Source organism: Dendropsophus ebraccatus, chromosome 2 (genome assembly GCF_027789765.1).
Source record: "Dendropsophus ebraccatus isolate aDenEbr1 chromosome 2, aDenEbr1.pat, whole genome shotgun sequence".
NCBI lineage: Eukaryota > Metazoa > Chordata > Amphibia > Anura > Hylidae > Dendropsophus > Dendropsophus ebraccatus.
Genome location: NC_091455.1, coordinates 146,814,512 through 146,837,084, shown reverse-complemented (window position 1 = coordinate 146,837,084; position 22,573 = coordinate 146,814,512). Strand labels below are relative to the sequence as shown.

At 44.4% G+C, this 22,573-nt stretch overlaps 1 protein-coding gene across 1 annotated transcript in view; it reads right to left on the bottom strand.

The window, feature by feature from the left end:
• The window catches only part of NT5C3A (5'-nucleotidase, cytosolic IIIA), a 33,968-nt gene extending 31,964 nt beyond the window's left edge, over nt 1-2,004 (bottom strand). The window contains exon 1 of the mRNA XM_069958446.1: nt 1,602-2,004. Coding sequence (XP_069814547.1) covers nt 1,602-1,739 — 138 coding nt within the window. The 5' untranslated portion in view covers nt 1,740-2,004. The remainder of the gene's footprint in view (nt 1-1,601) is intronic.
• Nucleotides 2,005-22,573: the final 20,569 nt, after the last annotated feature.

The following is a 22,573-nucleotide window of genomic DNA, read 5'->3' as shown; positions in this document are numbered from 1 at the left end:
GTCAGTCTGAATGACAGAATTACAATAAGGATAATTATGTGAATGGGTGTTGATAGGGAGCATGTTTACTGCATGAGTACACAACCTAGAGTCACCATCATAACAGGTAAGTCATGTCTGCTGTCATCTGCAAAGATTTATCAGCCTGAGGTTGTGGCCAATCCTCAGGAGCAATGTATGACATTGGACATTCTTCACAACACAGGTAATCGTGTTCTTTCTGCCTAGAACAAGTAAGAACTTCCTTCTGTTACTGTGGCAAGGCCAAGAGCACAGAAAACTAGTAACTAATAGAATCCTTCATATTTCTATGGGAGAAAGACTGTCAGACAGTAGTGGGAAACAAAGGCCTCATTCAGTATATTTTTAAGGATGAAATTCACGATCCGCAAAAAATCATCCACGGTGCTGCGTATTTGCAAATTAAAGGTGTAGTTCGCCTCTACATAAATCCCCTAAGCTTCGGGGACATTTGTAAGCCCCATGTAAAAAAAACGCTGGACTTCATAAATGTCCCTCATTGAGTATACCTTACTATGTGGCCCTGGATCTGGATGCCCTGAAAATAACAAAGCTGTTTGGCCTGCTTGACCCCCCCACCCCACAATGTGGACATCCTTAATGACCTCATGTACCAAACCAAAAAAAGAGAATGATCATAAATCAAGGATTTTTTTAAGCCCTATTTTTTATTTTTTTTTTTAAATGGCAAAATATTTTATTATAATAGATCACTTTTGTATATTACAATATGTGATTATGATTATGCCATAGCCACAGCTGCAAAATATAGCGGTCTACTGGTATTGAACTTTAGGGAGACATTTTCACAGCGAAACAATGGGTGGCATGGTGGTACAGTGGTTATAATGGTTCCTTTGAAGAACAGGATTCTTGGATTGAATTGCATCCATACTTCAGCCACTATGTAGTTTATATGGCCTCCTTGTGTTTGTGTGGGTTCTCTATGTCACTCTGTCTAAGTCAATCAGGATTTACTGGCACCTCACCACAAGTCCTCTGTCCCTGTTATTAATAGGACTACTAGGTCATCTGTAGCTTGGTATCCTGTCAGAAAGAAAAATGTCCTTGGGCTAGGTTTGTACTAGTTAACTACAGATACAGTTTGGTGTCCATATTAGGGCCACACATCCTGGCCTGATGTGGGTCTGATAACCTGATATGACACCTGGCAGACCCACGGTTGAACTGGGGCTTGCAGCCAAACAGACGCAAAAGGGTGTCCTCATTATTCTCTAGTGTGAGCCCTGCCTTACGGGTAAATGGGTTGTCTGGTCTGTAAGAACAGATCCTGCTGTCAGGATCCTGTTCAGTCATGAACTGAGGGCTCAGGATACTGAATGGGAAATGTAAACAAGGTAGATGTCACTTGTACACACATCCCAGAGGAGCTGTACCTTCTGATCCTACTGTTGCTGTTGGCTCAGGCCATAACTCTAGGTAAAGCCTGCATGTGGGGTCATGGGTCACACATCACATGGCTCCAGTGTTAGTGCTATCTCCTACAGCATAGAAGCAGCATATTACAGGTGTATGCCCACCTGTGACACACACCACATAGATTGCAGCATAGTACTCACCATTTCTATGATTTTTGTTTTCCTTCCAGTTTTCTTCTTGACTGTGAATATATATTGGGCCAGCACCACCCCGGCCACCAGGGCACACATGCTGGCACTGGCCACCGCCCCCACTTTGGCTACAGAGGATCGGTCCATGACTGACAAGGGATCAGCAGCCTAAAGTCAGTTCAATCAGAATGTATAGAGAATCACGTGTTCCTTACTCTAGTATGTAAAGTTTACCACAATACAGGCTGGTAGAACTAGGAGCACGTGCCGGGCTCACACACCCACAGAGCATTACATAAGCGCATGGCCTCTCTCTCGCTGTGTCGCTGCAGGATACACTATATACGCATTAGCCGCGCTCACCCCGCGCTGCCGACCTCCCTCTCCCCCTATCTTGCCGGCTATCACACTTCTACAAGTGACAGTTGCCGCTCTTCCGCTTCCGTTCTCCATGCGTTCCACCTGTCACTCCAAGCTTCTGCCCCGCCCCCTAGTGTAAATGCTACCTACTATAGGCTAGTGGGCGTGGCGTCATGTGGAGCGCTCTATGTTTTGCGAGTAGCAGGATGCGCTGGTTGCTTAGGTAACGGTCGCTAAGAACCTGTAGCTTGGCGGCGACAGGAGAATGACCCTGCACGTGTAGTCGGAGCCGGTACAATGTGCGACCGTTTTACCTGATTTGTCCCTCCCGGTATTTGCTCTAAATAGTGAGGGACGTTATGTATCATTGCAGATAGAGAAGCCGAGCACGGTGTTCATTCAGCGGCCAGCACTGCTGCTCATACGCCATTACCCCTCCAGTCACACTGCTGGAAAGCCACTACTGAGGGATTCTGCGGGAATGGGAAATATACAGTGTGGCCTATACTTCTGCTTGCTGATGGATCGCTCTTTGTGACAGCCGCCCTCATAGGAAACACAGACCAGACACCCAGACATCACTGCCCTGCATTGCCCTTATCCTCTTAAAGTGTCACTGACATTTATAAAAACTTGTGACATGTCATAGAGTCGTGTCAAACGTTTGATCAATCTGGTTCTTAGAATTCAGAACTGTACCGATCACGAGAGCCAGCCAGTGCTCCTCTTCCGGCTCTGCGTCACGTCATGAGTCAGGCTCCTAATGTAAGTCTATGGAGCCCCACTCTTCCACTGACACAGCGCCAAGGAGCAGACCCCACTATAGCGTGGTCCTCTCCCGGCTCATTCTCACGATTGGTACGGGTCTGAACACTCAGATCTGGACCGATCAAAACTTTTGACATGTCTCCAAGACATGAAAATGGAAAATTCCTACAGCATCCAGAAGTAGAATAAAGTGTGTTTATTTACACAACAGGGTATATACATAGAGCAGCTTGCTGTATATATACCCTGATGTGTGAATAAACACACTTTATTCTACTTCTGGATGCTGTAGGACTTTTCCATTTTCAAGTCTATAGTGGGCTCACCAGGGATTGGGGGACTACCTGCGTGCATCCCACACTTCTACCAGAGGCCACATCTATTTTCACTAAGGTGCTGGTGAACTTTTTTTGATTGGCACGTCTCTATGACATGTTAAAAGCAGGTTTGAGCAAGCCGCTATTTACCTCTGGATTCCCTGGCTGTCCTCCTTATTCCGGTGCGGTCCGGTATAGTGGTGTTTTCGGCTAATGGCTGATATGCTAATTAGTGTGCTTGGAGCATTTGGGGCGTTCCCCATGCTGCCGGAGCACCCTCTAGGCCGCCCAAGCCTACCTCCTCCCGACCCGCCCACTATGCATATTCATATATGCATAGCTAGGCCGCTTGTTATGGCGCATGTGCAGAAAGCAGCCTGTAACGAGCGGCCTAACTATGTATATATGAATATGCATAGTGGGCGGGCCGAGAGGTGGCAGGCTAGGTGGCCCGAGCGGGTGCCCCGAGAGCATGGGGAATGCCCCAAATGCTCTCAAACTGCTAATTAGCATATCAGCAAAACACCACTATACCGATAATAAGGAGAACAGCCCCGGAATCCTGAGGTAAATAGCAGGTGGCTCATATCAGCAGGTTCACTGGCCTGAACCTGCTGATAGTGCCGCTTTAGGGTAGCTTCACACACACACCGTATCGCAGTGGATTTTATCTAAATAACAACACAGCATCAAATCTGCACCATCAAATCTGCGGATCCTGTATGTGTGAAAGCCCCCTTAAAGGGAATTAATCACCTCCCTGATGGAGAGTGAACTGGCCCCAGTACCTTATAGCTGCGGGGCACAGTGTCATAGAGCTATGCCCAGCAGCAGGGGTGGACTAAGGGTATCATGGGCCCTGGGCTGTTCAGAAATTGTGGGCCCCCTGCTAACCACTTCCCCTCTAGCAGTGCCCCCACCCCACTAACCACGCCCCAACTGACCCTGCATGCTAACCAAATAACCTGACTGAGGGGGCTATGTAACATGTCCTCAGGCTATGTGAACTACAGTGGTACCTTGGCTTAAGAGTAACTTGGATTGAGAGCATTTTTTTAAAAATGTAAAATTGTTACTTAGATTAAGAGCATTGCTTTGGTGTAAAAGCTCCCTGTACTGGATGGGAGTGGGGGAGGGGCATGGCCTGCACAGGGTGGTCTACAGCACTGTACTCTGACCCAGAAAGTCTCCCTCACCTTCCAAATCATGGCAGATCCACTTCAGGCTGGGGCTTACATCAGGGGACAGGACTGTGTAGGTAATCTCTTTTATAGCTATAACCCCTCCCCGGACAGAGAGTGCTGCATTCATGTGCCACATATGCCCTGCTTATTCCTTCATGCTCTCTGCAGTCTCTGTCAACCCTTGTGTTTCCCATCCTCTCCATTCCTGCTATAAAGTGCCTACACTCACACTCAGCTATACACACTGCTGCTATAATGTGCCTGCACTTACACTCAGCCATTCACACTGCTGTATAGAAAAGTTTCTGTCACTTTCCTCCTGCACAGCTCTGTGATTCTCACTTCCTGATTGGTCCATGCTGAACACACGCCCCTTCTCCATTGCTGTCATGTGACCACACAGACCTCTGACAGCAGCCCTGCTTATCTATTCTAGCCTGTTGTACTACGCTACTGCATTATGGGGATCTGCATCTCCATTCTATATCTACAAACTGCTGCTGTTTTTCAGGATTATGCACATAGTATACATTATACTTCATGTGCTGATTGCTATAGTGTACAGTGACTTTTAATATGACATATTCAGTTATTTCTCATTATTTCATCTGTTCTGCATGTTATTTAAAATAAAAAAATCATTACTTTTGGGGTGTGGAACCAATTGTCTGCATTTCAGTGATTTGCTTTGGTTTAAGAGTGGATTTGGATTACAAGCACAGTCCCAGAACAAATTATGCTGTAATCCAAGGCACCATTGTATAAATGCTGCACAGGGATTTTAAAGCGACTCTGTACCCACAATCTGCCCCCCCCCCAAACCACTTGTACCTTCAGATAGCTGCTTTTAATCCAAGATCTGTCCTAGGGTCCGTTCGGCAGGGGATGCAGTTATTGTCATAAAAACAACTTTTAATCCGGCAGCGCTGTGTCTAATGGCCGGGGTTTACATTTGTATATTCATTAGGCTGGCACCACCTCTCTGTCCTTCCTCCCCACCCTCCTCATCATTAGGAATGATCCAGGAACATTTACTGCTGTTTGAGCTTTGTAGAGGTGTCTTAACGATCCAGCCCATGTTCATTGTACACACAGGTGGGGAATAGGAAGCAATCTGTCTGGAGCATTCCTAATGATGAGGAGGGTGGGGAGGAAGGACAGAGAGGGTGTGCCAGCCTAATGCATATACAAATGTAAGCCCCGGCCGTTAGACACAGTGCTGCCGGATTAAAAGTTTTTTTTAGGAGAATAACTGCATCCCCTGCCGAACAGACCCCAGGAAAGATCTTGGATTAAAAGCAGCTATCTGAAGGTACAAGTGGTTTGGGGGGTCAGATTGTGGGTACAGAGTCGCTTTAAATGGCCAATATCCATATAAATTAGCACAGATTTTAACCTAGGGGGCAAGCACACAGCACTGTCCCTTAAGTTCCGGCCAATCACTAGGGTACATTTGCATGTACCTAATCTGATATGAATTTGATGTAGGGGATTTAAGATAGGTGTAAAGGAGATATAAGTGACAAGACATTTTTGTAAAGGTTTAAAGCAGGGGTGGGGAACCTTCGGCCTCTGAGACCCCCTGATGCGGCCCGCAGCTCTCCTGCGATGTGCACCACTCTGATGGGGCAGGAGGCGGCACGCACAGCATTCTCCTGATGCGGCCTGCGGCTCTCCTGCGACGTGCACCACTCTGATGGGGCAGGAGCCGGCACGCACAGCATCCTCCTGTGTTTATGAAAGGGGCGGCCACAGGAGTATGCTGTGCATGCCAGCTCCTTCCCTACCAGAGCGAGGGCAAGAGACAAAACAATAGTAGTAGGGGTGTTCCACAGGCAACGGCCCGTTTCGCGCGTCATGCGCTTCTACTGGCCTCATGTAACATGTCACATGTTACATCAGGCCGCTAGAAGCGCATGACGCATGAAACAAGCCGTCGCCTGTGGAACACCCCTGGTGATTTGCTATACAATAGACGACCATATTGCATGAAGAGGTGAGTGCCGCTGTTTTCATCTGCAAGTACATTAAACACTAAAGTCTGTATCAAGATAACCTATCTACATCAATGACATCATCGATCCAATGGCATCATCCATCCAATAGCATCATTGATCAGATGACATCATCTAGGACACCATCAATGATGTCATCAATCCAATGACATCAATGATATAATCGATGCCATCACCGATCAAATGAAATAATTGATGAAGTCATCGGTAACATCATCGATCCAATGACATCATTGATCCGATTACATCATATATCCAATGACAACATTGATAACATCGATTTCATGACATCATTGATGACATAATCAATTACATCTTCTATGACATTATCAATCTGATTACATCATCAATCCAATGACATCACCGATTACATAATTTATGCCATCATCGATCCAATGACATCATCAATGCCATCATCGATCCAATGACATAATTGATGACATCGTCAATGATATTAATGACATCATTGATCCAATGACATTATCAACCTAATTGATGACATCATCAGTAACATCAACGAGGCAATGACATCATTGATTACATCATCAATCCAATTAAATGGATGACATTATCATTGATGGGGCTCAAGACCTCAGGCAGTAGCCCAGATGTGCCCTCATTATTGTACACCTATGCATGGCAGTTATAAGGTACTGGGGTTAGTTCACACTCCATCAGGAAGATGATTGGTTCCCTTTAAGGATAGGACCAATTACTTTTTTCTTATACAGAACCAAAAGGCAGCCTTTTTTTTCCAAGAAGACCATTGTATTATATAAGGACACCCTTCCCCTATAATTTTTCTGTCTGTTGGTCATAGGGCTGGTTTCTTGCTCCATGATCTGTAGTTTTACTGGTACTATTTTGGATAGTTCGGCTTTGTATTTCATTTTTTCTTAGAAGTAATGTGATAAAAGACATCCTACAATTCTGCCATGTGGTATTTTTTCTATGCAGAATAAATAATGTTATATATTAATTGTTTTTCCATTGTGATACCAAATATGTTTTTGTTTTTTAAGTTTAACATTTTTTATTTCAAAAATAGTAAAAAGGATAATTAAAAGTGTGTCGGCCTAGAAAGGCCTTGGGCTGAAATGACAATGGATTGACTCTTCTGACCGCATTGTAGGAGTCTTGCCAATCCTACTTCTTAATCACAAAGAATGCAGCATCCATGTAGGAGATGCCACTGTCAGCATTGAGCTTTGGGGCTAGATAAATAAGACATTTAGCCCTTATATCATTCTTGTTAGTGCATATAATAGATTGAACACCCATCAGTGATGCAACTCTGTGTCATAATTCTTTATATCTTTGAGACCTCAAACAGCCAGAGCATTACACTATTGAAGTGACACAGCTTAGTCAGTCCAGTAATGTAGTGCTCTGCCTGTTCCAGAGCTCACTACATCATAAAGGATTATAATACAGAGAGTCCGTCTCTCTAATAAGTGTTGAGTCCATGATATGGTGTCAGCAAACCGACCAAATATTACAAGCTGCACATGGATGTGTGGATGAGGCCTACAAAATGGTCTTTAGGGAACAAAAGAGATAAATGTTATGTCATCCGGTCCCAGTGTCACTGCGATTTAACGCACAGTTATAGCAGCTTTTCCATACCTTAGACACACGCATAGACATAAAGCCTGTATGTCCATGCAGCCTGCTGTCATATCACTCAGGAATCTGACATTACAGGAGAAGAAGCGGCTTGCACCTGCTGTTGTCGGGTCAATAGGTCTGGCATTACTGGATCTGTATTTAGACCTTCCAAGCTGATATAAGTTTACATGTTCTGGACCTCTGTAAATAAAAAAGATGTATACAGTACAGCTCTGAGAATAATGTGCTTCAAAAAATACAAATCTGCTATGGCTGTCTTGTTCTGTAAAGGTTTTAGTTTTTTTTTTTTTATTTGTAGGCCCTAAGAAAGTAACTCAAAGGGGTTGCTTCATAATTGACTATTACTTGTCCCTGTTAAATCTTGCATATTGTAAGAATCTTTCAATTGGAATGAAAAAAAACAAACAAACATGCTTCTATGACTAAATATCACTGCTAGATATTATTTTGACTGCTTCGATTAGGTATCACTTTGATTGCTTTTTAGGGTGTATACCAAATGGACCCAGGGAGGGCATATACCACTCTGGCCCTGTGACAAGTGGTGCAGTGTTTTCTATGTGGTTGCGCCAGAGCATCCTTATCAAGATTTCAAAACGGTGCTAGACACTTGTAGCACAAAAGGCGCCAAAGGCCTGTGTATTGTGCACCACTGTCACTGTGATAGCATTGGTGTGCTACTGCAGGAGTGGATTGCTGTGGAAGTCTGTTAACATTGTGGATTAAAAATATCTTGTGGATTACAATTACTCTTGTGGTTTACAAATGTGTCGCCCTGTGGTCTTGAAAAAGTGTGTGCTTGTGTGTGTGTGTGGGGGGCGGATTGCAGAAGATCAAGTACTCAGCCTACAATGTACTATGGAATGCCTGTGGAAAACTGTACGCTGGTACATTGTGTAGGGACTTCAGTGGTGTGCTGCACCACAGAGCCTTCTCCCCTTAAGAGGTTAACTTCTTAACCCATGCTCCACGGAAAAAGTACAGAGACCGCCTCCAGGGGGAAAAACAAAGAGTAGCCAGAGAACGTAAGCGGGAACTGAAAGACAGACATGTTGTACAGGGTTGCATAAAAAGCTGGCGCAACTTCCAGAGTCTGTATGGTGGCAGCCACCTTGCCAGGAACTTTTTATTGCATTTTCGGGACTGCCCAAGCCCACATGGTGAGAAGATGCCGGTTTGTTGCCTCGGTGGCACAGGTCCTCAACGTTGCTGTTTGTGCCCTTGCTCGGCTGCCACCCTCAACACAGCTGATTTCCCTTCGCTTCTATGGCTGCAAATGCAGCTGCTGCCAGTACCGACATCCTGCACCTCCGCAGGTAATCAAGCCATTGCCTCCCTTGATCCCCACTGCACAGAGACTGCCATCTCCAGCACACAGCTGGGACACTGAAACTGATTATGCCCTCCTGGTGTGTGATGAAGAGTCAGAGCCAGAGTAGCACCCCTCACTGCAACCACCAGATAACCGCCAGAAGCATATACGCCACCCCTGTCAGAGTGGATCTTTGGGGATTAGCCAGAGGTCCAAAAACTGCTCAAGAGCCTTCCAACATCAGGTGAGCACTGTGCCTTGCCCTCCTGCCATTTGGTGGTGGTCAAGCGTGTTGCGTGAGACCCTGGGCCTGTGAGAAACCCTGTTATTGCCTCCACTGCTGAAGCTGAACAAGATTAGGTGCCCGGAGAGACCTAAAGCAGGTGAGCCTTCTCTAGGGCGAAGAAGGAGAACAGTATACAAGTTTGACAAGACAAGAGAGTATGGCCTTGTTATAGACAATTACTCTAGAGAGTACCTGCTTGTCAAACAAAGCCTGCTACCAAACACAATCTTAGGGCCCTTTTACACAGAAAGATTATCTGCCAGATTATCTGCCAAAGATTTGAAGCCAAAACCAGGAATGGATTTGAAAAGAGGAGAAATCTCAGGCTTTCCTTTATTACCTGATCTCTGTTTATAGTCCATTCCTGGCTTTGGCTTCAAATCTTTGGCAGATAATCTGTCAGATAATCTTTCCGTGTAAAAGGGCCCTTAGAGTGGGAGAGATTGTGGAGTACACACCAGCCTTTGGCGAGAAAGGTAAGTAGGCTGCAGCTGTTACTCGCCTAAAGTTATCAAAGCAGGAGCCTTTTAACCCCACACCGTCTACAGATTAAGACAATACCAACAGGTGTGCAACCTCCAGTCCTCCTGAAGACTAATGGTCCTTTTACACGGAGCAATTGTCGTTCGAATTTTCACTATAATGATCCCATTTGAGTGATAATTGGCTCGTGTAAACACAGCGGACGATCAAGCGATGAGCGAGAAATCGTTCATCTTGGTCTTTCAACATGTTCTCAAAACATCGTTGGCTGTTCGCTAAAAAATTCTCAGATCGCTTTGCATAAGCCCATTTTGTAAACGCAAGAGACCCCAACGCACGTTTTGTATCTTCTTCAGGGAGCGCCCCCTGAGGAAGATACGAAACGTGTGTTGGGGTCTCTTGCTTTACAAAATGGGTAATGGTGCGTTTACATGTAACGATAATTGGCCCGATCGTACGATTAACGATGTGGGAGTAACGATTTTTTTTCCATAACGAGCAGCGTTTAGATGGTACGATATATCGTACGGAAAATTCATTTTGCGATCGCTTAAGCCTATTTCACACATTGGTTAAATCGGCGAACGACTGTTCACACGGAACGATTTGCGAATTTTTTGCGAACGATGAACGACGATTTGATAACATGTTGAAAGATCAAAATGAGCGATGTATCGTTCGTCGTTTGATCGTTCGCTGCGTTTACACGTACGATTATCGTTCGAATTGATCGTTATCGCGCAAATTCGTACGATAATCGTTACGTGTAAACGCACCATCAGGTGCAATACTGAGCATATTGGATGTGATTTGTTAATAGTTAGTAGCTGTGGGGTTGGAAATAGCACATATACAGGAGATTGGCATTGAACCTTATACTGTTTTTATGATAGGTGATTTTCCCACTATGATAAAATATATATCCCCCTTCTTTTTGCTATAATTTATTATTTTATGCTCTGTATGAAAATTGGGTAATACTAATGATATACGTGCAATATATATATACCCATAAAGCAAGTTATATGATTGAGTACTGGAGTATTTTTTCCTTCTGGTTTTATGTATTTTATGTGTTTCAATAAAAGTGGATATTGTATATAATTTTTGGCTATGATCTGGGAATTTATTGGTGTAAATGCCTCACAAGGAGTTGCTGTTCCACTTACCCAGAAAAGCTTACAATACATTATGTACATGGACTGACACATAGCACTTCGGGTATTCATTGACTGATGCATCCTGCTACTTCAATATCTAACAGTTTACTAATGTTGCACTTTATATTCACGTGCCTTGTTTTATTCATATAATTCCATGTCACTTTATATCCTTTCGTATGCTTTACCCCATATGTGCTGTGGTGATTTCAGGTGCCTCCTTCCCATCCTACTCCAAGGACGGCTAAGTAGGGGGTATCCTTTGCCTGGGAAACCATGGGCCACTAATGGGTACCCCTCGTAGATCAGTTGGCCTTGAAGGTATTTTTGTATGGGATTTCTATATTGTATTTTCCAAAACTGCCTTACCACTTTTTGGCCACAAGATGCTGCCACTTATTGTTTGCTATGTAAATTCAAGCACACTGAGATAGATGGGGATTATTGCATTTAATATTGTGATGTTTTGCAAATGTAAGACTATGACTTCCAGACACTCATACTCTTCTATCCTATCATAAGCATATTCTAGAAAGTTCCCACCAATGGGACATCGGGTTGACTCCGATTTTCCCACACCAATAGGGATAAGCCCAGTCTTAGCCCTCAACAGTCAAGTATTAAGGTCACCCTGACAGAGTTCTGCACTGTCTAGACAGGCTCACCTGGAAGAACCCTATCTACTCTACAAGTCTTTTAATTAAAACCTACCTAAGAAACTTTGCAACTCGTGTATAACCTATTCAAATTGGAACCTTCAGTATTACAAGGGATTGGCAAGCATACTCAAGTGCAAACTGCTTTATCTGCCAAAGTATTAAACTGTACTGTCACTTTAAGGGATTTTCAAGTAAACTATTCAAGTAGTTAAGTTTATCTTGGACTCTGTGATTCCTCTGCATTGTACCATCACCACACTACAAGGATACAAGGGACTAACTACTACCTTTAAAGGGCAAGTGTTTGTGACCCAGTCAGGGCATATAGCACTCAGGCCCTGTGACAAGTACTTCAGCTGTAACCACAACACCTGCCCTTGCTAACACCAACTGGCACCACTTGAGTCTCCACACCTTCACACGGAGCTGTTGCTCAGGACCATGGGTCTCCAAACTGCAGCCCCCCAGCTGTTGCAAAACCACAGTTCCTATCATGTCTGGACAGCTAAAGCTTTGGATTTGGTTGTCCAGGCATGATGGGAAATGTAGTTTTGCAACAGCTGGAGGGCCGCAGTTTGGAGACCCCTGATCTAGGGTGTAGTAAACATTTGGACATCAATGGTGACCCATGCTCAGGACGCTATAGATTTGTCATAGATCAGACAATATGTGGTACTCAGCCAGTAGTTGACCTAGCCCGTGATGCCAATTCTGTGGTGGTATGGCTAGTAATGGTAGATGTCGTGACGCCATTGCTAGTCCAGCACACAGGTGTGATGTTGGTACCTGCTTATTGTATAGCTGCCTGTATTCCTCAAATGGTCGGTAACCTGCCAGGGTTGTTGCAGGTCCCTTGGGCTCTTGTCATGACAGTCCTGAGTGGCATCTGACCCACCCGGGCTGTCAGTACTGCCACCCACAGAGAGGGGAAAAAAATAACCCAAGGTGTGCGGTGTTGTGTGTGTATAGGTGCCGGTGCATATAGAAGATGACAGAGTCCCAGAAGTATAAAAAATAGAACAATGGTAATGTCAGGGTTGGGACAGGAAGACACTAGACAAGTGCTGCCCTAGCACTGGCGCCCACCCCAGCTGTCCCTGCCTACTAGCCCCGACTGCCCTAGGTGACAGCGGACACCTTGGCGGCATTCCCTAACTTAAGCAAGGTGCGACACAAAAACAAAGACCAGACGAATAAACACAGAAAGGGATGGTCAGAGGTCCGAGTCAGAAAACAGCGAAGTACAAAAACAGGATCCAGAGAATAGTCAAAGTTCAAGCCAAGATCTAATAACCAAACTCACAGTCAGAACAATTGCTAGGTCAAGGAAACTCTCACAAGTGAGGCTCTATCGCAGGCAAAGTACTGGGATAGGGGATGATACTTATAGGGGCTGGGCTCCTAATCACAGGATAACAGGACTATCTGATTGGCAGTGTTAACTGTCAATCTCCCTTTGATTACACAGCTGTGTCGCCCAGCCAGGGAAGCCCCGGCTGCAGCAGATAACTAGAAAGAGCCGACACACCCCTCAGCAACCTGGCCTGCCGCTAGGGACGCCGCCGGCGCGCCCTCAGCAGCCGGCCGCTAGGGATGCTGTTGGCACTGTCAGAGCAGAGAGCAGAGCGCGCAGCTCGGCTGCTGACAGGTAAGTAGAGAGCAGGGTGGCCGGCACTACTTGGCATCAAACAAGGGGAAAGGAGTATGTAGCAGCAAGCGATCCCGCTATACAGTGTACTCAATCTGGCTCATGGAGGTGCTCAGCACAACAACAGTGAGTCTATATGAAATATGTGAAGCAACAAAGAAGCAGTCGCTCACCACATTGTAGCCGATGAATTATTTATTAGTAGCACTGTAAACTCGGCAAGAAAGGGGAAAGGTGGAAGAGTAGGTGCGTTCAGACAAAAAATAGAACAGCTTTACTGTCAGACTTTACAAAATAACAGTGCTTGACCTTTTGTGCTTGAGGAGGTAGAGAGGTAGATGTAGCGCTGCTCGTAGAGTAGAGTGAAGTGCAATAGAGGAGAGGAGTTGGCCAGAGAAGCCCCAACCCAGTGTAGCAATGTACTCTGCCAGAACCTGAAGATATTTTTATACTAAGGCTTACTTGTACTTGTGTATAGACTTTGGTCTGACCACCTTTTGCCCCCTGGTATCAGCTAACCTGTCCCAGTAGGGTAATACAAGCCCCAGCTGTGGTTATCTGGGTGTAGCTAGGTGTTCAAAGTGTCCCAGTTACCTGCACTGCGCAATAGGATACGTAGACCTTCTTTGCGGTAACTTTGTCTTATCGAGGCTAGTTCCTCTAATATCAGGATATTGCCCTGCTCTGTTCTGACGTGTTTCTGGTGTGGGTCAGGGTGTTCCTTGGTTATGTATTCACTGCCTTAAAGGGTAAACATCTCCCCCAAAATTCACTATAATGTCACTGCCCAGGGAACCATAAAACTTAACTTTTATTAGAATTCTTAAAATATAACCACATAAACAAAATAGTGTACACCTACACCAAACAACAACCAATACTATGCAATAAAAATTGCCAGTCAGGGTCTGGTCTTAGGGCCCTATTACACAGCGAAAAATCGTTAAATCGTTTTAATTTAAACGATAATCGTTCTGTGTAATTGCAGGCAATGCTCAAAAAATCGTTCGTATGTCGTTGATTGTTGATTTAGATCTGAACCTAAAATTATCGTTAATCGTTCGCTAATCATTCGCTACTCGTTCGCTGTAAATCCACGTTCGTTCGCTCAAGTTCCGCATTTTTTCAGTAATCGTTCAGTGTAATAGCACATTGTCTATTGTTTTGCTGGGATCAGAAGGAATAAACAATCATAGTAACGATCGCAATAACGATCATACTAACGATCGTAATGATTATGGTTCGAATTTTCGCTATAAACGATCGCATTTGAGCGCTAATCGTTCCGTGGAAACACAGCAAACGATCAAGCGACGAGTGAAAAATCATTCATTTTGATCTTTCAACATGTTCACAAATCGTCGTTCATCGTTCGCTAAAAATTCGCAGATCGCTTCGTGTAAACAGTCTTTCAAAGATTCACCTATGTAAAAGATGAGCTTAAGCGATCTTAATAACGATTGAAATTTACGATTTTTCTAACGATTTATTCGTCTAATCGATGATTGTTTAAAACCAAATAGTTGCTTCAAAATCGTTAAATGATCGAGTGGGCGAATTATCTCTTTGTGTAAACGCAGCATAACTAACGATTATCGATCTGTGTAATATGGTGAACGATTTCAGGTTAACGATAAACAATCTCGTTTGCGATCGTTAATCGTTAAAAATCACTCAGTGTAATAGGACCCTTACAGATGAATATGTATGGCAGTACAGACTGGTCTTACAATGATGTGGACCAATAATTACTCACGTACAGTAGGCAGAGGAACAAGAGATAACCTATGATAACCTGCCCTAGGCGGGGTGATCGTCCTAAAAGGGCGGCCCAGCTCCTGGATCCTAACCCTTAATCTCCTACAATAGCCCTTTGATAATGACGGCTATCTGTCTCACTTTAGGAGGCCCTATACTTACTAAAATGCTGGTGACCCTCTGATACAGTGTACACCCTGTAACAATATAGACAACGGATATTACTGTATCTTGTTTATACAGGGGGAGTTAATCAACCCAAGTGGACAGATTAAAAGGAATCCATTATGATAAAAATTGGTATTTCATATATATCATCAATTAGAAAAGTGTGAATAGACACCTAACTTCCACCATGGGAACTTCATATCTATCAGACACTGCATCTTGTTTGTGATCAGTCTCTCCATATGGTCTTCTGATATCAGAGGGTCACGAGCACTTTAGTAAGTATAGGGCCTCCTAAAGTGAGACAGATAGCCGTCATTATCAAAGGGCTATTGTAGGAGATTAAGGGTTAGGATCCAGGAGCAGGGCCGCCCTTTTTAGAACGTTCACCCCGCCTAGGGCAGGTTATCATAGGCACCCAGGGATAGGGGCATACAGGCACCACTTAGATACCCATCACGCCCTTGCCTATACTGATGCCAACCTACTCCACCCCTGCTTGTTAGGCCTAGGGACTTCCACCTTAATATCTTGTTCCTCTGCCTACCATACGTGAGTAATTATTGGTACACATCATTGTAAGACCAGTCTGTACTGGCATACATGTTCATCTGTAATACCAGACCCTGACTGGCAATTTTTATTGTATAGTATTGGTTGTTGTTTGGTGTAGGTGTACACTATTTTGTTTCTGTGGTGATATTTTAAGAATCCTAATAAAAGTTAAGTTTTATGCTTCTCTGGGCAGTGACATTATAGTGTTTCCTTGTTACCTCTCCCTTTAAGGTGCTTAGCACTGCATACTGAATGTAGTGGTCGTAGCAAAAGAACTGTTGGTCTCTAACTGCATCTGTACAGTTTCATGACTAGACCAGACTGACTTGCACTTGTTGTCCCCGACAGCGGTCCTGGCATAAGCCAGGCCCTGGCTCAACTACAGCAGGAACAGTGTTTTTTGTGTCCTTCCTCTCTGAGAATCTGGATAAGACTACCCTGTTCCTCCTCCACCAGTGTAAACTTCTCCTACAGGGGCTTGTAGTGTACCTCTCTATGAATGGTGGGGATTAGTGTGTGCAGGAGAAAGAAAAGAGATGATAGTTGAAGACAAAAAGAGCACCTTCTATTGGTCAACAATAAACACATGGCACACATAAAACATTAACCCAATACTGCAATAATAGTAACACATAGAAAATACTGACACCTAGTGGTGAAACTTAAGAATACCTCATCACCCCTTTAACCCGAGAGAAAAGGCTTTATGACAGGTGCACAGGAGAGACAAAAACACCTGTGGTGGGACACCACAAATACATTTAATTTAGTGAAAAACATAAAATAAGAGTCGCAAAGGAAGTGGAGAGCTGGGACTATGCAATTCTAATTAGCCCTGGGGGACAAAATTATCCTCCCATTCCAGGGAGAGAGCTGCAGGACTGGGTGCAGAGCTATGTCTAGTAAAGAACATAAGATGATCTGCAGCAATTTCAATACTTGGATGTCTAAGTGTGTGTTTTCACATATGTTAGGATTGCGATCTGAATGCTGTGGAAATAAGGCAATTTTAGATCATCTATTTTATAGCTCTGTGATATGCCATTCCTGTTATTTTAGAAACATGTAACGCAATATCAATATTGAGTCATACATTTCTAGCAAGAACAACAGAAATGGCACAACATAGAGCTGTAAAATAAATAATCCAAAATTGCCTGTTATTTCTTGGCTACTGCATATACCTGCTAAAAAAGTCAGGAGTGGGGACAGGTTCCCTTTTAAAAGCTTCCCAGTGACGTGCTTGTGAAAAAAAGATGAAGAACAGGATTTTATAATTTTACACTAAGATACATAAGGAACAATAAAACCAAACAGTTTCTTGACAGGTATAGACAGGAAAACGGGCATACTAGTAAAATAACTGATTTACCATCGCCATCTTGTGATCATAACTTGTACTGTACTGCAGTCTTTTGCTACTTTTTTTTATTGTGCAAAAGACTTTGTGACCTGAGGCTTATGTGTAATAATCTTCCTCATCCCACCACTGTCCGTAAGAATATAAACAGAGGGGGGGGGGGGGGCTACTTAAAAGTGATGGTATAGTGAATCACCTCTAGATTCTGGCATTAAGCTGTCAGACTAACACAGACACAACCAGACAGTGGGCCCTATCTGAACCACCCACTGTCCCTGCCTAATTGCCTCAGCCGACCCTAGGCGGTCGCGGACAACCACGAAGACGTTCCCTGCGCTATATACGTGGTACACAAAACAATATGGACAGACAAACACAATAAGGAATAGTAAACCAGGCCTGGTCAAACCACACGGGCAACGCAGTACAAAATCAGCAATCCAAAAGAGTAGTCACAAGTCAGGCGGGAGGTCAGAATAACGAGTCGAGCAGTAGGAGGGATAGGACGGGGAACGCAGGAATATACAGGGGAGAGCTGGGACCAGGAATACACCTAATAGCCAGCGATCAGTGAATGACCGCTGGCTCTTTAAATACAGGACCAGGAGCCCAGACCAGGATGTGATTGGTCTGGACTCCTGAGTCCTGATCAAATCACATGTGTAGACTGCAAGCCGGGTGACAGAGGCGTCTGCCACTCAGCTTGAGCCTAATACTACTCAGCCGAGCATACAACGCTCAGCTGAGCCGCCGCACGTCATCGGAGCCCGCGGCGTCCCTGGTAACCAAGGACGTCGTCGGGTCTCCGTGACGTCACCCGGCCCCGGAGAGGAAGGCGGCGCTGCGCTCCGGCCGGGGCAGACGTCACTGGAGCGCGGTCGGGTAAGTTCCTGACATAAGCTTAGTCGTACTGTATATAGAAAATAATTATGTAGAGATGAGTGAGTAGTGAAATATTCAACTTTCGAGAATTCGAATCGAATAGGCACCGATATTCGACTATTCGAACGAGTATTCAATCCCATTATAGTCTATGGGGAAAAAAATTCTCGGCACTTGGAAATCAAAATTCGACCACTTGGAGGTCACCAAGTCCCCCATGAAACCTCCCTAAACAATGCCAACACCTCCAAATGATACTGGGACATTAGGGGGAGCATGCCTGGGTGCACCCAACACCACAAAATCGCCACTCTCTGCAGTATAACGCCACTCTCTGCAGTTGTGAAGGAAAAATATTTGCGAACGCTTTATAAACATTTATAGCAATGATTACACATTTTGTTCGTATTTCTTGCGCAGTGTTACATACATGATTCCAATGTGCGTCTGCTGAGCGTCATGTTATTCACGTGTATCACGCGTAATGCTGTACGAACGTTACTGGAACAGTATGTATGACGTGCCTTTTTCTGGGCTACTGGAACGCGGCTCCTTTAGAATGAACGGAGCCGCGTCATGCAGGAGAGGGAATTCCCTCCCACTGGGGGCGGGCGGGCCGGCCTCCAGTGCTTGAGCACTGGCCGGTTCCCGTGCAGAGAACGGCGCCGTGCACGGGAACGGGGCCTCGGTCCAAAAAACGGACCACGACACCAGTTCCCCGTGCTGGCGCCGTTCGATCAGTGGGTTCAGGTTAAAGAAGATGTACATGGTGGTACATCCTCTTTAAGCATTTAAATGCAGCTTTCAAACCTGACAGCTGCATTGAAATGCTCTGTATCTGTAGTCCCTGGTGTCTAGTGGGAAGAATCTCCCCCCTGCAATGCGATCGTGGGGGGGGAAATCCGTTCTTCTGGCCGGATGGGGCCTCAGCTTCGGGCGACGCTGATCCCGGCTCGGCAATACATTATGAGAGATCAATGCTATAAGAGATCAGTGCTGTGTATATAGAAGTCCCCCAAGGGGATTTTTAGTTAAAGTAAATAAAAAGTAAAAAAAAAAAATTTTAATAAAAAATCCCCTTTTTTCCATTTTATAAATAAAAATAAATAAATAAATAAAACAAACGTACTTGGTATCGCCGACATTCCTGATCTCACAGGGTAAATGGCGTAAGCAAAAAAATTCCAAAGTGCAAAATTGCACATTTTTGGTTGCACTGAATCCATAAAAAAATTTAATAAAAAGTGATCAAAAAGTCACATATACACAATCAAGGTACCGTTAGAAAGAATAGATCATGGCGCAAAAAAATTACACCTCACACAGCCCCATTGACCAAAAAATAAAAGCGTTATGAGGATGGGAATAGAGCAATTTTAAACACATTTAGTTTTTTTTTAAAGGATTTAATTTTTTAAAAGCCATCAAATAATATAAAAGTCATGCACGTTACATATCGTTGTAATCGTACTGAATACAATTGGTGTCGCAAAAAAAAAAAAAGGTGTAAAAATGCAAGTGCCATGGCCTTTAAAACATAAAGTGGAAAAAGCAAAAGCCCAAAAACGAAAAGTGACTTTGACCTTAAGGGGTTAAACACTATTCCGAATTATGCTTAGTTTGTCCTTAAATGAGAGCTGCATAAACTAGTGACAGAAATGGTATACAGAAAAATATATTATTTACACAATTTTGTTGAGCTGTTCTCATAACGCAGACAATTGATAGATGGATAAATAAGTGAAAATCAGCAGCTCTGGTGCAAGAAGTGAACTTCCGCGTGACTCCAAAACCGGACCACCACCCCATGTGCAGAAATGTGATAATTTAGCGATGTTGGCACAGGCAGGGCTGGTTCTAGCTTTTTTGTTGCCTGAGGCAAAAACTGAAACTCCCTGTACCTCTAACTTATAGTCATACAGTTACCAAATAATAGCAGTAAACCAGGAACAAATACTTCCCACTGTACATAAACCAAGGAGTTACATGGTGCAACGACCCCCCTCCCTAGTATACAGGTAAAAAATATAGTCACCATCAGGGGCGTAGCTAGGATTCACAGGACCCCATAGCAAAATATGTTAAGGGGCCCCCTACCCTACGCACAACACAAAGCACTGCATGATATGTATAATATAGTATGCTCTGTGATGTGGCCAAAAACAAAATCAGAGTTCCAATGGCTGCTTGCTATGACAGTCCACTGTTTTTACCTATAAGGGCCCATTAGGAGCTCTTATGGTTAAATACATAGGTGCAGGAGCAGACTACTGCAGTGTGCAAAAGACCCAAAGTTCTGAAGACAAGCAGATATTTGCTTTACTGCTCGTGCACTGATAACCACTGACCTTTGCACTAGCTCTGCACATTTTCCTTTCCTACTTAATTGAGGTCAGAGGTTATCAGTGTAGTGAATCAGAGATCTCTGTCTTCTGCTTGTTAATCCCTTTTATGTTGCAGCATGTAAGTAATAGAGATGAGCGAACCTTGGGCATGCTCGAGTCCATCCGAACCCGAACTTTCGGCATTCAGCCCTAAGGCTATGTGGAAAACATGGATATAGTCATTGGCTGTATCCATGTTTTCCAGACAACCTTAGTCCTTTATCCAACTTCAGCAGCCGCCACTAATCAAATGCCGATCGTTCGGGTTCGGATGGACTCGAACCCAAACCCGGTTCGCTCATCTCTAGTAAGTAAACATTGGGTCACTTACACACTGCAGTACATAAGGGGTTAAGCAGAAGGACACACACTCTTACCTTCTCCCCCTGGCCCCCCTCCTGCACGGGCCACATAGCAACTGCCTACCCGGCCTCTATGGTAGCTACGCCACTGTTCCCAATAAATATACCATCAGAAAAGGGGGCTGTTGCTAGGAAGAAGCAGTGTGTTTATTATGGTTCGGAGCAGTGTTGCCCAACCTTTTCCAACTCCGGGGCACCCCTTCCCTATTTTCTACAAAATACAAAAAACATCATTCAGTGACTAACAGTTGGCATCAGTTCCCTTTTCCCATACAGTAGTAATTCTGCTGTTTGGTGTTTTGTGCAGTAAAGTGAGTAGGTATGTTGGTTGCCCCCTATATAGGGTCCCTTGCTGTACCCCCATATAGTAATAATGCCTTCTGCTGTGCCCCATATAGTAATAATATTATAGTAATGATGTTGACTGCTGTGCCCCATATAGCAATAATGTCTCCTGCTGTTCCCCCCATATAGTAATAATCTCTCCTGCTGTGCCCATATTGTAAAATGCCCCCTGCTGGGCCCTTCATATAGTAATAATGCTCCATGCTGTGCCCTCCATATAGTAATAATGCCCCCTGCTTTGCCCCCATATAGTAATAATGTCTCGGCTGCCCCACTTATAGTAATAATGTCTCCTGCTGTGCCCCCGATATAGTAATAATGTCTCCTGCTTTGTCCCATATAGTAATAATGTCTCCTGCAATCCCCTAATAGTAATAATGGCCCCTGCTGTGCCCCCACATATATTAATGTTTCCGGCTGTGCCCCCCATATAGTAATAATGTCTTCTACTGTGCTCCATATAGTAATAATGCCCCCTGCTGTGCCCCCATATAGTAATAATGTCCCCTGTTGTGCCCTCTATGTAGTAATAATGTCCCCTGCTGTGTCCTCCATATAGTAATAATTAGAGATGAGCGAAACTTTCAGACTTTTGGTCCGAAAGCAGTTCGCTCGATCGTGATGCTTGTGATCCCGAGTGCATAGTTGCGATCCCGAGAGTATGCGGCCAGGATATTCCAGGGAATCGATCTGGAATTCCCTGGAATATCCTGGCCGTATATTCCCGGGATCGCAACTATGCACCCGGGATCACAGGCATCACGATCGAGCGCAGATGGCGTCGGACCAAAAGTCCGATGGTCCGCGCATCTTTAGTAATAATGTCCCCTGCTGTGCCCTCCATGTAGTAATAATGTCCCCAGCTGATCCCTTTATATAGTAATAATGTCTCCTGCTGTGCCCCCATATAGTAATAATGCTCCCTGCTGTGTCCTCCATATAGTAAAAATGACCCCTGCTGTGCCCTCATATAGTAATAATGTCTTCTGCCGTCCCCCATATAGTAATAATGCCCCCTGCTGTGCCCCCACATATAGTTATAATACCCCCTGTTGTGCCCCCATACAGTAATAATGCTCCCTGCTGTGCCCCCTCATATAGAAATAATCCCCCTTCTGTGCCCCCTCATACAGTAATAATGCCCACTGCCTCGGCTGATATACACTAATCTAACAGGACACAATAGCACAGCATACTGCAGTACTGAGTCCAGTTAAATGTGTTTATATCAATGGAGAGTGGCCCAAATAATCTCTAGTTGACTACATTATGTGAAGTGAAGTGAATGGGGCCTGCTATACTAAAGCACACTATACAGTAGGTCAGCATCTGTTTGATGAAAGTTT